The sequence below is a fragment of the Gymnoscopelus braueri genome (genome assembly GCF_963280865.1).
Source record: "Gymnoscopelus braueri genome assembly, chromosome: 9".
In the NCBI taxonomy this organism is placed as follows: Eukaryota; Metazoa; Chordata; class Actinopteri; order Myctophiformes; family Myctophidae; genus Gymnoscopelus; species Gymnoscopelus braueri.
In genome coordinates, this window is record NC_137610.1 from 39,786,095 (window position 1) to 39,799,332 (window position 13,238).

The window sequence follows — 13,238 nt, forward strand, 5'->3', positions numbered from 1 at the left end:
TCCCTTATCCAAATTCCTCCAAACAAAGGTATTGTTAAAATACTATAGAGATTATATTATATTTTGTATTATTATTATCATATATTTATATTAGACAGACAGACAGACAGACAGACAGACAGACAGACAGACAGACAGACAGACAGACAGACATACCTTTAATTGTGTTGTGTATTATTATTATTATTTATCTTAACTATCCAATTATGAGGATTGGTGCATGTAAATGATGATATTGATTAAGCCACATTATTTTAACTATTATTGCTACGCTGATGTATTTCAGAAACATAGTATTGAGAAACTTGAGGAACGTGGAACTTTTATTGTGATATTTGAATCTACCCCTTGCCCATGACCCGGAAGTAGTAATTACATCTTCCCGAAGTTCCCGTGTTGTTCTCGAAGTGTAAAGGAACAGTCACGTCCTTCTTCAAGTCATTACAGATCATATATTGTGTACGAAATGCAAAATCCATTGGTTCAGTTGTGAATGGGGTCCAGCCTCCATCACCCTGCTGTTTAAGTTTAAGAGTATGTGGACCGCTGATGAAATCGCCCAGTTATGCTACGAGCGCTTCAACGAGCTTCCTAAGAGAGGAAAGCCTGAGCCGGGCAGAGAGTGGACCCTAGTGGCCGCTGTGGTGAAGCTCACCCACTGTTGTGACAGTGATAAAGGTTGGACAGTGAATGAACAGAAAAATATGTATATTTTTGTATGAATATGTTTGAAAATTAAGCACAATATGCGACTTAATTATGTTATCCATTTCCTGCACAGTTGAGAAGGAGGTAGTTTCCTTGGGAACTGGGACCAAATGTATTGGACGCACAGCCATGAGCTCCAAAGGTCTGTTTTGTTTTGTTTGGTTTTGTATTATAAGCCATTATTATAGATCTTGGTTAAAGATTTTATGTAAATTACTGTATAATATATTTTAAATATATTATACAATACATGTAGCCGCAAGCAACTCTTATATCCTATTTTTAATATCTGGAATCTAGAGTTGCAATACCAACCCTTGACAGCCCATACATCTAGCCCTGGTTCAGAGCGTTAGTGAGAGGGAACTCACTAACGCTCTGAACCAGGGCTACCCATACATCCAAACAGAATAGTCCTATCTGATTGTATTAAAAGACGTTAAACTCACCAACGTTGCAGCTGTACGGAAAGCTTGAATTATCCTCTTTCGAACTTTTCTGTTTGGATGTATGGGCTGTCAAGGGTTGGTATTGCAACTCTAGATTCCAGATATTAAAAATAGAATCAAGAGTTGCCTGTGGCTACAATACATGTATAATATATAGAATATATCTAACCAGAATGATGTAACATAGCATGGATATGGATGGATTGCATGGATATGAATAGCATGGATACATGAGCATGGATATTGGACATTAAAATTAAGTTCTTTATATACATTTTCCCTTTCTTTTATTGTGCATAATTGTGTGCATAGGGAGTTTAATGACACTGGGTATTTTACACAAGATCATTGTCATCTTTCCTCTCTGATCCTTTTTAGGTGATGTGCTCAATGACAGCCATGCAGAGGTCATTGCCAGAAGGGGATGTGTCAGGTTAGTGACAAACAAATTATGTCAGTAATTGGACTCTGAAGTTGGGTGTGACTACACCAGTGGTTGCCAAACTTTTCTGGATCAGGGCCCACCTGAAAATCTGGAAAGGGTTTGCGGCCAACCCATATGACCACACAAGCTGGACGCTTGGATGTTATGTCGCTTTGTCACCGTTAATGTGAACACAGCAGCAGGGAGAGCCTATGTCCAGACAGTATGTTAACATCTGCTCTTCCTTGTAGCTGTTTATTTCTGTGTAGAGAGATGCAGTATCTACTTTATGGGTTTACTAATATAAATAAATACAAATCTAACCCTAGATCTAACCTAACTGTAATTTTTTTAGATTTTATATTTTCACTTGTTTGGGTCCTGGGGAGACATCAAGTTTCTGGGAACCACTGGTTTATTTATACCACTCCACGGCACGCAGCATGACTGTAATGATTCTGTCTCCTGCTACCGAGCTCTGTTACAAATTGCATGTTATCATCATTTTGTGTGTGTACACGTTTCCACAGGTACCTGATGGAGCAGCTACGCAGGGCGGTGTGTGGTCAGGGCAGCTCCATCTTCTGTCAGGCTGAGCAACAGAGGAAATGGAAGCTTCAACACGGAGTGTCCTTCCTCTTCTTCACCAGTCACACTCCCTGTGAGTCGTTGTGTGTGTGTGTGTGTGTGTGTGTGTGTGTGTGTGTGTGTGTGTGTGTGTGTGTGTGTGTGTGTGTGTGTGTGTGTGTGTGTGTGTGTGTGTGTGTGTCAGTTTTACAGCAGTAAGGGGTGGGTATTTTCTCAGGGTCGGTTTCTGCTGTGGTTTGAAGTAGATACATCCATGTGTTGTGGATAGATGGAGTAATTTTTATCATAATCGTCCGATGTTTCTTTGGCTTGCATAATAATCAGTATGCCCAAGTGATGGCTTTACAGTGTAGGTTTAAGTTTTTACCTGTTAGAAGTTAATGTTTGTGCTGGGAAGTCAATGTTTCCCAGTATTGGAGACCAGTGCAGTGGAGTGTGTTGCTGTGGAGCGAATATGGAAGGAACACTTTTTTGATCTGCGTGTTATAGGTTCATTTCTATTGGTCTCATATGCAATCGTTATTTATCTGCATGTCATAGGTTCATTTACTGTATATTAGTCGCATATGCTATCGTTATGAATCAAGAATATATTTAATAAGTCTGATCCAGTGAACACTTTGTTGTTAGATGTGTAACTGTGGTAGGTGGAACATGATCATTGAAAGGTCCCTTGTATGGTATAACAAAAAACAAATAGTTTCTGACTGAATGGGCCATTAAGCAGCAGCATCCATTGATGAACATCAGAAGGCCTTACTACCGGTACATTAACTTTCAAAGAAAGAATAACGCATCCTCCGTTTCTGGTGCTGAGCCAAACTGCAAAAACTACGTCATGAAAACAAGATGGAGGCTCGCAACTCACTTTTCAATGCTCCAATTTTTTATTCACAACAGCAACACTACGACGTTTCGACCTTGCTGTCTTTTTCAAGTTACTTGAAAAAGACAGCAAGGTCGAAACATCGTAGTGTTGATGCTGTGAATAAAATATTACAACATTAACTGTCATCAGAATTATATTCTGGCATTAAAGGTGCAGTAAGTGATTTTCTTTGGTAAATAATGTTAAATAGCTCTGTATTCTGAATCTGACCCTGTGCTAACCCTAACCCTGTCTCTCCAACTCTTTAACAGAAAATGCATTTTCAGGTCGCTATACCAATTTTATCCAATTAGAGAACTCATACAGAATAAACAAGTGAAATTGGAAGTGATAACATAAAGAAATGAGCAGACAATGTAATGTGGAACACTATTAAAATTTGAAGCTGATAAATTAGTGCTCTCTCCTGATTGGATGAAATTCGCAACCTACCAGAAAATCTATTTTCTGTGTATTAAAGAGCTGGACAGATGGGAAGACCCCAGTTACTGAACAAAGAGCAATGATCACTATCGCAATATAGAGCTTTACATTTTCAACAAGAACTTCGTATTAACAACAAAATATCACTTACCATACCTTTTTAAGTTCCTAAGTTAGGGTTAATAATTATAATAATAATAATAATAAACTTTATTTATATAGCACCTTTCATGACATAAATACAGCTCAAAGTGCTTTACAGAGCAAGAAAAACTAAAAACAGAGCAAAAAAACAAGAAAATAGAACAATAGCAAAGAACAGTGGCAAAAAAATCATGGCTAAAAATAAAAGGCAGTGAGTCGAGCAAAACAGTAAAGACATAAATAACAACACAGAGATTTAGAAGAAACAGAGTCAACTAAAAGCAAGTAAACTGTCTACAGATGGTGCCTGTCTTAGAAGTAATGAGAGCTTATTCCAAGCCGTCGGCCTGTAGAAGCAGAATGCTGCTTCACCGTATTTTTTATAAGACATTTCAGGCACTTCGAGTAGGCCTGCACTAGAGGACCTGAGGAGGCGGTTTGGAACGTATCTAGGGAGGAGGTCATAGAGGTAGGAGGGTGCCCGACCATTGAGAGCCTTATAAACAAGTAAAATAATTTTTAAATCAATCCTAAAAACAACCGGGAGCCAATGTAGTGATGCTAAAACTGGGGTAATATGTTCTCTCATCTTAGTTTTAGTTCAAACTTGTTGGCAGTTGGCAGTGGTTAGAGGTATAGCGGCTGCTTGGGAATCAGAAGGTTCCCGGCTCAATCCCCAGCTCACAGGGCTAGTGTCAAAGTGTCCTTGAGCAAGACACTGAACCACTATGCTCCCGATAAGCAGGTTGGTACCTTTCATGTTTTCCTCAGCTGTTGGTGAATGTGTTAATGTAATGCACATTGCAAAGTGCTTTGGATAAAGGCGCTATATAAATGCATCATTTACCATTCCTGTTATTTTTGAGGAGGAGTTCCTGTGCCCCTGCAACAGGAACTTCTCTACTATGAGCACCCCCCCCCCCCCCCCGCTCCCCCCATTAATCTTTTATGTATTATCAGGTGGTGATGCCTCCATCATCCCTTTGACTGACAGCCAGTCCCAACCCTGCCCTCCAATCAGATCACAGGAGGCCCCTAAAAGCAGCGGTGACGTGACAGACGGGGGAGGATCCCTGAAGCGGAGAGCCAAGGAGCTGACCGAAGGGAGGAATACTAAGCTTCACTGTCCGGATGAAATTAAGTCAGAAGAGACGGACCCAGAGAGCAGAGGAGATGCAACCCAGCTGGAAGTCTCTGCTTCAGACACAACAAAGCAAAGTCATGTTACAGTATTGCCCGCAAACAATGTTTCACAAACTTCAACGGAACATTCAGAGGGCGACACCAGGGAACACATAGACCTGAATGAGCCAGATCATACCGCGGAGAGTTCACAGATCCTTCCGGACATCTGCAGAACAGGGGCTAAGTGTGTCCCAGGTGGCCAAGCAGACCCTCTCCTACCAGGGGTGGGGTATCACAGTGCCGGGGTACTTCGGGTGAAGCCTGGACGCGGGGAGCCAACTCTGTCCCTATCCTGCAGTGACAAAATCGCTCGCTGGGGCGTGCTGGGTTTCCAGGGTGCATTGCTCTCCCACTACCTGCAAGAGGGACTCTATTTCAGTGCCGTTGTGGTTGGAACGTGTCCCTACAGCCATGAAGTTATGCAAAGAGCCTTAGTCACCAGGTGGGCTTCTTTACAAGGTTTTTTTTCCCAGTGGATATGTGAGAAACAGTGCAGCGTACCATTTATTGTGATTTCTATGAATGCAACACACACCCTCTTTACAAATAGTACATCCATAGATAGATGTGTGTGATGTTAGACCAGAGCTCGATCGAGAGCTCGAAAGAAAGGGAGAGATACAGGGAGGGAGTGAGAGGGAGAGGGATGGAGGTAGAGAGAGGGAGAGCTCGATCAACCAGACAGCGAGGCGGCGCTGGGAGAGAGAGAGAGGAGAGCCTATTTCACCCATACAATAACCCGGCCAATGCTGGGTACCGAAACCTGAACAAACTGATCGACATTCTCATCGTCAGCGCAATAACCCAGACAATACAGGACAGGAACATACTGTTTGCATGTTAGTGAAACTATAAACCTTGTATCTCCATATTTATACATACAAAGAGTGTCAAATGCATTAGTGTAAATAGCAAATAAAGTCTGGCTGGCTAGCGGTCCAGGCACCTAGGCTCCAAAGTAGCCTGACATTGCTCGCGGGTTCGACGACCCGACGGCCTTTGCTGCATGTCACTCCCCATCTCTCCCCATTTCCTGTCAATCTACTATCCTATCAATAAAGGCAGAAAAAATAATAATAATACATCTTTAAAAAAATATATAAATAATAATAATAATTACATTGGATCCATCGGAACACAGGATACTTTTTTTTCCATTTCCCGAGAAGTAACTGTTTTGGACATACAAGGTAAATTGTTAAAGTATTCAATCAATCAATCAAAAACATTTAACTGAGGCTCACCTGTCTACTGTATGTTGTGCAGGTGCTCCCATGTATCTGACCTCCCTGCTGGTTTCTCAGTGTGTCCTGTAGAGGTCTTTCAGTCCGGCCTGGAGTTCCCCTGCAGCCAGGCCCAGACTGAGCTCACACACCAGGCTGGACAGGGCAGGATCTCCCCCTGTGGAGCAGGTAGAGTGCTGTTCAAAATTGTACAAAATGGAACACTGTTTGTACACAGTGTTAAATGAACGCTCAGGTGTAATGTTTAGGTATATTAATAGAAAAAATAATTATAACTGGTTTGAAAAGTTGATGTAAAGACACTTTTTTGTTCTAGCTATCAGCTGGTGTAATGTACCTGATCAACCGCTAGATGTCACTGCCAATGGCTACAAGCACGGTGCCACCAAGAAGGCCTTTGGTACAGCTAAAGCCAGGTAAGGACAATATGCAGTGATTATTTTTGACATATATTTCACGTACATTAAAAACATGATGGTACACATAACTTCACCTTCACAGCTCATCCTCTTGCTTTTTATGACATTGCACACAACCACATAATGATGCCATCATAACAATGGCATCATTCAGCATATGAAGGGCTGTTTATCTGCAGTGGTGGACAGTAACTAAGTACATGTACTTGAGCACTGTGTACATTTTCTGAGCATCTGTACTTTATTGAGTGTTTTTATTTTTGGATACTTATAACTTTCAGTCCACTACATTTAAAAGACGAATATTGTACCACTACATTTCCAGGAAGGGAAAGTGCATTATGAATGAACCACTTAAGCTCTATTTGAAATAGAGTGAAAATATTTTCACTACTACTATTTATATTTTTGACAGAGCAACGTTCACTTGTAGTAATATTTGTAATATTTGACCAGGAGTATCTATACTTTGACTCAAGTGCTGTGGTTGAGTCACTGGTTGTTCACCACTGTGTGTGTGCAGGTCTCTTCTCTGTAAGGTGGAGCTGTTCCATACCTTCCTGTCTCTAGTGTCTGCCACGGACCCGTCTCTTGTACCTGACTCTCTCAGGTAACAATATGAACCCACTTGAATGTTCATTCTTATTCCCCCCTCATAGTCCGTTTTAGTACACTTCTTTTCAGCTCTAGACTCACAAGTTTCAGGAATCCTGCGTTAGTCTTAAACCCTCTATTCTTAGTAAAAGCGGACCTGAGTTACAACTGCTCTTGGACCGCTTTTTTTTGGTCTTCGCCAAAAATAGCTGTGAGCTTGTAGATTGGCTATTTTGGCGAATGTTCGCCCAGAATTGGGATGCTGGGGTTCATGGGTGGTTATTGGTTTGGGACGAGTAAAGTCGAGTCACAAATTTCAAACCATTCTGTCGAACACTCTGATCCAGAGTTACTTGTGTACATTTGTGTAGTAATGATTAAAAATAACATCAAGACAAGAACATAAAAGTATATATTGTGAAAGGTAATTCTTCACTGAGCTATTAAGTAGGTTCTTTGGACTGAGTGGAGAGAGTTGAGTAAGAACGTTGTAAAACTATTTTGCGTGGTCTGCTAATGGCACACTCCAGTCCTGCAACGTCCAGCCACCCTTAATGGACACTAAAATGCTTCCAGGAAGAGGGATTAACACTTTGAATTATCTTTTTGTTGAAGTTAGTGTCCCGGTATTGCATCATACCAGAATATTCCATTGTTTATGAGTTATGTATAAGATTTTTTGAACAGTTGAATTATGACATTATGACTCTTCGCTCCTGGCAAAAGACATAAGATAGCATGTGCATGCTTGTGTGTTTACGCGTGCCTGTGCTGGTTCACATGCACGTCTGTTTGTGCTCACATTGTGTGTCTCTGAGTCTGTGCACCTTCATGGGCGCACCTTCTCACACTATATGCGTGTGTGCGTGTCTGCGTGCGTAGCAGTTTGCATTAATGGCTGAGGATTCTCTCCTGAGAGAACAGTAGTACCTCTGTGTGTCAGCTCTGCTGAAGATAACCTGATCCTGGCTCAGCCCTGTCTCACAAATGGGACCCCACAATACACACACATACACACACACACACACACACACACACACACACACACACACACACACACACTACAGCTTTATCCTACTATTTTACACAACTACAATAGCATTTCTCTCAAGGTGGGACAGCTCAGCTCAACTGTCACGTGTCCATTTAGAATAAAAAGAAAGACTTGGTTTTGTAACCTGCGTAATCCAAGTGTTCATTGTTCTTTGCAGTTGTTTGTCAACCAACAGGAGCTCCTCCTTCTCACGCACAGTTGCATTCCAAAATGCTTTAGAGCACAGTACAATCCTTAGTGTTAACCCCTCCTTAAACCCTCTAATCTTAGTGAAACAGACCTGAGTGAGTTGCAACTCTACTTGGACCGCTTTCTTCCCCATCTACACCAAATCTCTTGGCCAAAAATAGCCGATCTACAAGCTCTATTTTTGGCGACTGTTCCCCCCAGAATAGGGATTCCGGGGGTTCGAGAGGTTAATGAATGCCGTATTTTATAGAAATCGTATGACAGTCTCGCAAAAATAGCCAATCTACAAGCTCACCACGAGCTGCGATGCAACACATTGTCAGGTTTTAGATCTGATCTTGCTACAGTATTTTCTGAAACAAATTGGATTTTTTTTACCTAGAATGTTAGTAGTGACTCAATAACTCCATTGGACGTTACGTTGGATGTAGGACGTCTTTTTCCCATGTCTGAAAAGTAACAGTTTTGGACATAGAAGGACAGCGACAATATGAGAGCGACTGCAAAGAGCTGGTCTTGTCTTCTAGTGGTACTAGTGCATTATTTAGTCACAGTCTTCTGAATTTGGACAGAGGTACTGATGTTGCAGATTTTCAGGCCACGCTCATGTTCATTCTTTCAGAGCCACGCATACCGGAAATAACCTCACAATTAGATAAGGACAATACTCTTGTTTCCTGCCACAAACGTCTGCTTGAATAACGTGTGTGTGTGTGTGTGTGTGTGTGTGTGTGTGTGTGTGTGTGTGTGTGTGTGTGTGTGTGTGTGTGTGTGTGTGTGTGTGTGTGTGTGTGTGTGTGTGTGTGTGTGTGTGTGTGTGTGTGTGTGTGTGTGTGTGTGTGTGTGTGTGTGTGTGTGCGCGCACACACAGGGGGAAGGAGCTACAGAGTTGCTGGGATTATAAGCAGGCATCCCACCTTTACCAACTGGCCTGGAAGCAGCTCCTTACCCAGGCGTTCCCTCTGTGGCCACGCGGAGACCGACGTCTCCTGCAGTTCCAATGACCCGAGGGTGTGGGAAACATGACTCGACTAAAGCAAACGGTGGCCCACTGATAAAGACTATATACAACACTTCTCTATATTAGGAGAGCTTATCTGGACCAACGGTTCATCAGTTAAAAATGGTGCTGGTCACCACAGTGGCTTTGAAACCCATTTGGAGAGACTCAGTATAGACTAGATATCATAATATCATGATATGGCATAAGTGTTGTTTTTTCCTTGTTTTAATCACTTAAAGCAGCACTATGTAACTTTTCTCAATGAATAAAATTGTAATTTTGTCCAATCTTTATGGAAGAGTATGTTAATACAATATGACTTATACAATTACGGTGGTTGTATTTTGTCTCCCTGCTCTTCTATTGAGACAATTAGGTCAAAGGTCATGTCTCACCTAGACACAGGGCGGTCAAAATTCTATTTATCCCCTGAGCAAGCAGGTAAGCTCTTATTAGCTCAATAGTAAAAATGTCAGCATTTGCACAGGAAATTGGGTTAAAATCTGGGGTAGAAGAGGAAAGTTACATTTAGGCTTTAAGCCTTATTGTACTAACATTTGTGCACTGAATGCATTGTGAGCTTGTAGATCTGCTATTTTCTGTCGAATGTTTCCCCCACAATACTGATGTTGAGGTTTAATTGGTTAATGTGGTTCAGCCTGTTTGGTCAGCTGGTCATTTTGAGGTTTGCATTGATGATGCTGTAGTGTAGTCTGTAGTGAATCCTCAAAGCCGTAGTTGACCTTCCCTTCAACAGCAGGATACAGTGATGTAAAGTAACTAAGTACATTTACTCAAGTACTGTACATAAGTACAGTTTTGAGGTACGTTAACTGGAGTATTTCAATTTTTTATACTTTACACTTCTACTCCACTACATCTCAGAGGCAAATATTATACTTTTTACTCCAATACATTTTTTAGAAAACTTTAATTACAATTAGTTTGCAGATTTGTATTATGACAAAACAAAAAACATACATTAACCACTTAAGCCATATTTTATATTAAAAGCTATTCGAAAATAATAGTTTATCTTCAAGATCACAACGCATCGCATTTTGAGCTATTTTTGGAAGAATTTGAGTACTTTTACTTTGGTAAGTATATTTTGATACCAATACATTTGTACTTTTACTTAAGCCAAATGTTGAATACAGGAGTTTTACTTGTAACAGAGTATTTTCATATTGTGGTATTGCTACTTTTACTTAAATAATCAAATCTGAGTACCACCACTGAGGATACACAGTGTAGTCATGCTGTTTGAAGAGGTTGCTGACCGTTGGTCAGTGTCCTCAGATGACTGGTGTTTTCCCTGTTCCTAACCTGTTGTGACCACAGACCCCCCTGCTCTTAACTGAACATAAACACAGCTGGACACACCGTGCTGAATATGGGGCTCCATTCATTGTTCCAGGCAGGACCTTTATCGTTTGCACACTTATCTTGTCACAGTCAGCATATTATATTCCGTCGCTGTCGAGTGAAAACCTTGTATGTCCAAAACTGTTACTTTCAAGGAAATGGAAAAAAGAATCTGTGTTCCTATTGATTGATTGATTGATTGAATACTTTATCGACAGTTTGCAAAGACAAGCACAGGGAAGTACAGTTCAATACAAGGTCTGTTAAGAGGATTTTAAACCCAAGAAAGCACTATGGCTTGTTTCCATTGGGGTCCTTTGCACTCAACGACAGACAAATACACACTACTATGCAAAAAGTAGAAATAAAAAATCTAAATATGTACAATAAACAGTTTGGGGGGGGGGGGGCCTGTTGGCCAGACTTTTTACAGGGGCCAGTTCCGAATTGCAGCCACCTGGCTCTTTTAGAGCGGTTTTGAAGGAGAGTAAAAGGATTCACATGTTTTTATGACTGTTGGTAGGGCATTCCACATTTTTGTGGCATAGCAGTAGAACGAATTTAATCCCTTGTTAGAGCCAAATCTGGGTTGAATGTGATTTGTGGAGCTCCCACTGGTGTTGTGATTGTGGACGTCATTGACATTTTTAAAGCAGTTTGACGGGTACATGGGTGACTTTGTGGTGTAGTGTATCTTGTAGACCAGGCCCATTGCAAGTTCCTGTACTCTGTCCTCTACCCTGAGCCATCCCACCCTAGCAAGGGGTTAAATGAGTTGTAGATGTAAGGCCAAGCAGTAGCCTGACCAGTTTGTTTTGGGATGTCTGGACTGGAGCCTTGTTTTTAAGGCCTTTTGTGGTACCATGAGGTACATCCATAGTCGAAGTGACATTGGATGAGTGCTCCTGCTAGAGTCCAAAATGTACTCTTACTGACCAGAGAGGAGATCCTGTTCTTTTGTTGACTTTTTTTTATTAAGATTTGCCTCTAAAATGCAACCCAGGTAGGTAATTTCCTCTTTTCTTGTGATCACATTGTCACTCACTTTTACTGTGAAGCCGTCGGCCTTGCAGAGGTTTATTTTGGACCCAAAGAGAATGGATTCAGTTTTACTGATAGTGTATTGATAGTTTGCATCAGCGAGCCAGATGCAGATTCTACTGAGTTCAGAGCTAAGGGCTTTTTCAACCTGCAATTTGTCCTTGTCCGAGACCAGAGCAGAGTCATCCGCGAACAAGAACAAATTGCAGTCACAAGCTGATGTCATGTCGTTTACATATGTTAGGAACAGTAAAGGTCCTAGTATGCTTCCTTGCGGAACGCCACAGCTCACTGGGAGGGAGGGGGGGGGGGGGGGGCGGCGGTTCGTTCACCTCCACCTGTTCTCTCCCCTCCAGATAGGATTTCATCCAGTTCACTGATGTGCTATCAAAACCGATTGCTTTTAGCTTATCAATCAATATAGTGATTTACGGTGTCAAATGCCTTTTGGAGGTCCAGCATGACCATGCCACAGTATTTACCCGTGTCCACCTCATGTTTGATGTGGTCGTTCAAATAGAGAAGGCATGTGTCAGTGGAATGGGATGTTCTGAAGCCAGATTGGAATTCGTACATTAGTTTTTTTCAGCGAGATACTTTTCAACCTGTTCATAAACTATTTTTCCTATGGACCAATGTAGTTATTATTTATTCACAAGCTCTTGTTAATACTTTTCTTTGGTTCACTGTGGTATGACGAAGTAGGGCATTCAATTACGAAAAAACATAAAAAGTCGGAATATGGAGATACAAGGTTTCTGCCCGACAGCAACTATATAGTTGTATGATGATCATATTTGTAGATGAATAGAGTGAATCAACAGCGGAAGGGGTTTTAGCCACACAAACCCCAGTGCCCCTATTCTGGGGGCGAACATCCGGCATAAATAGCAGATCTACGACGCCTTGTGAGCTTAGATTGGCTATTTTCGGCTAAGAGATTTGGTGTAGAGGTTAAAAAAAAGAAAGAGGAGGGGGCCTATTATAGATCCCTGCGGGACTCCGATCATCTAAGTATATAGGGTTTAAGTGGTTGAGTGTTCCAAATGGAAAGATAGAAAGCGGGGTATTTATATTCTATTAAATTTGGCTTATGGGTTACTTCTTCTTTTACTTCTTAACGGGTGCAAAAATGACATTTCTGTCCAAATCCAAACTGTTTGTGTGTCTGGATTTTCAGGCTGCTTTGCGGCCTGAAAATCGAAATGTGAAGGCAGGCTGAACATCTAGTATTACAAATAGACAGGAAACGGCATTATGCAATTTTGTAGGACCAGCAGATTCTCCTTAAAACAATGGCCCGTCTATGCCATGCTAATAAATAAAGATTTATTTTATCTTTACCTTATATCAATGCTGAGCAGCATGGCCTTAGTAATTAAGACCTTGGTGCCCTACATTGTCAATTCAATCCCATTGTAATGGCTTCCCCTCCTACTTATTTCTTAGGAAATAGGAACAATATAAAAGCTTCTTTATGGGTTTGGTTGTTTTTTCAGTTTCTATTTACAAATCT

The 13,238-nt window shown here is 41.3% G+C and overlaps 1 protein-coding gene across 1 annotated transcript; it reads left to right on the forward strand.

Annotated features, from left to right (window-relative positions):
- Positions 1-424: 424 nt before the first annotated feature.
- On the forward strand, positions 425-9,496 carry adat1 (adenosine deaminase tRNA specific 1). Its single transcript, XM_080437560.1, has 9 exons — positions 425-678; positions 782-850; positions 1,536-1,590; positions 2,112-2,242; positions 4,586-5,252; positions 6,077-6,222; positions 6,371-6,470; positions 6,997-7,083; positions 9,182-9,496. Exons 1-9 carry the CDS (start codon positions 537-539, stop codon positions 9,312-9,314), a joined length of 1,530 nt encoding a protein of 509 aa, XP_080293686.1. The 5' UTR covers positions 425-536; the 3' UTR covers positions 9,315-9,496.
- Positions 9,497-13,238: the final 3,742 nt, after the last annotated feature.

Coding starts and splice junctions, on each gene's coding strand:
- adat1 (XM_080437560.1), top strand. CDS start 537: ATGTGGACCGCTGATGAAATCGCCCAGTTATGCTACGAGCGCTTCAAC. Junction 5,253..6,076: donor CAAAGAGCCTTAGTCACCAG/GTGGGCTTCTTT, acceptor TATGTTGTGCAG/GTGCTCCCATGTATCTGACC. Junction 6,471..6,996: donor TTTGGTACAGCTAAAGCCAG/GTAAGGACAATA, acceptor GTGTGTGTGCAG/GTCTCTTCTCTGTAAGGTGG.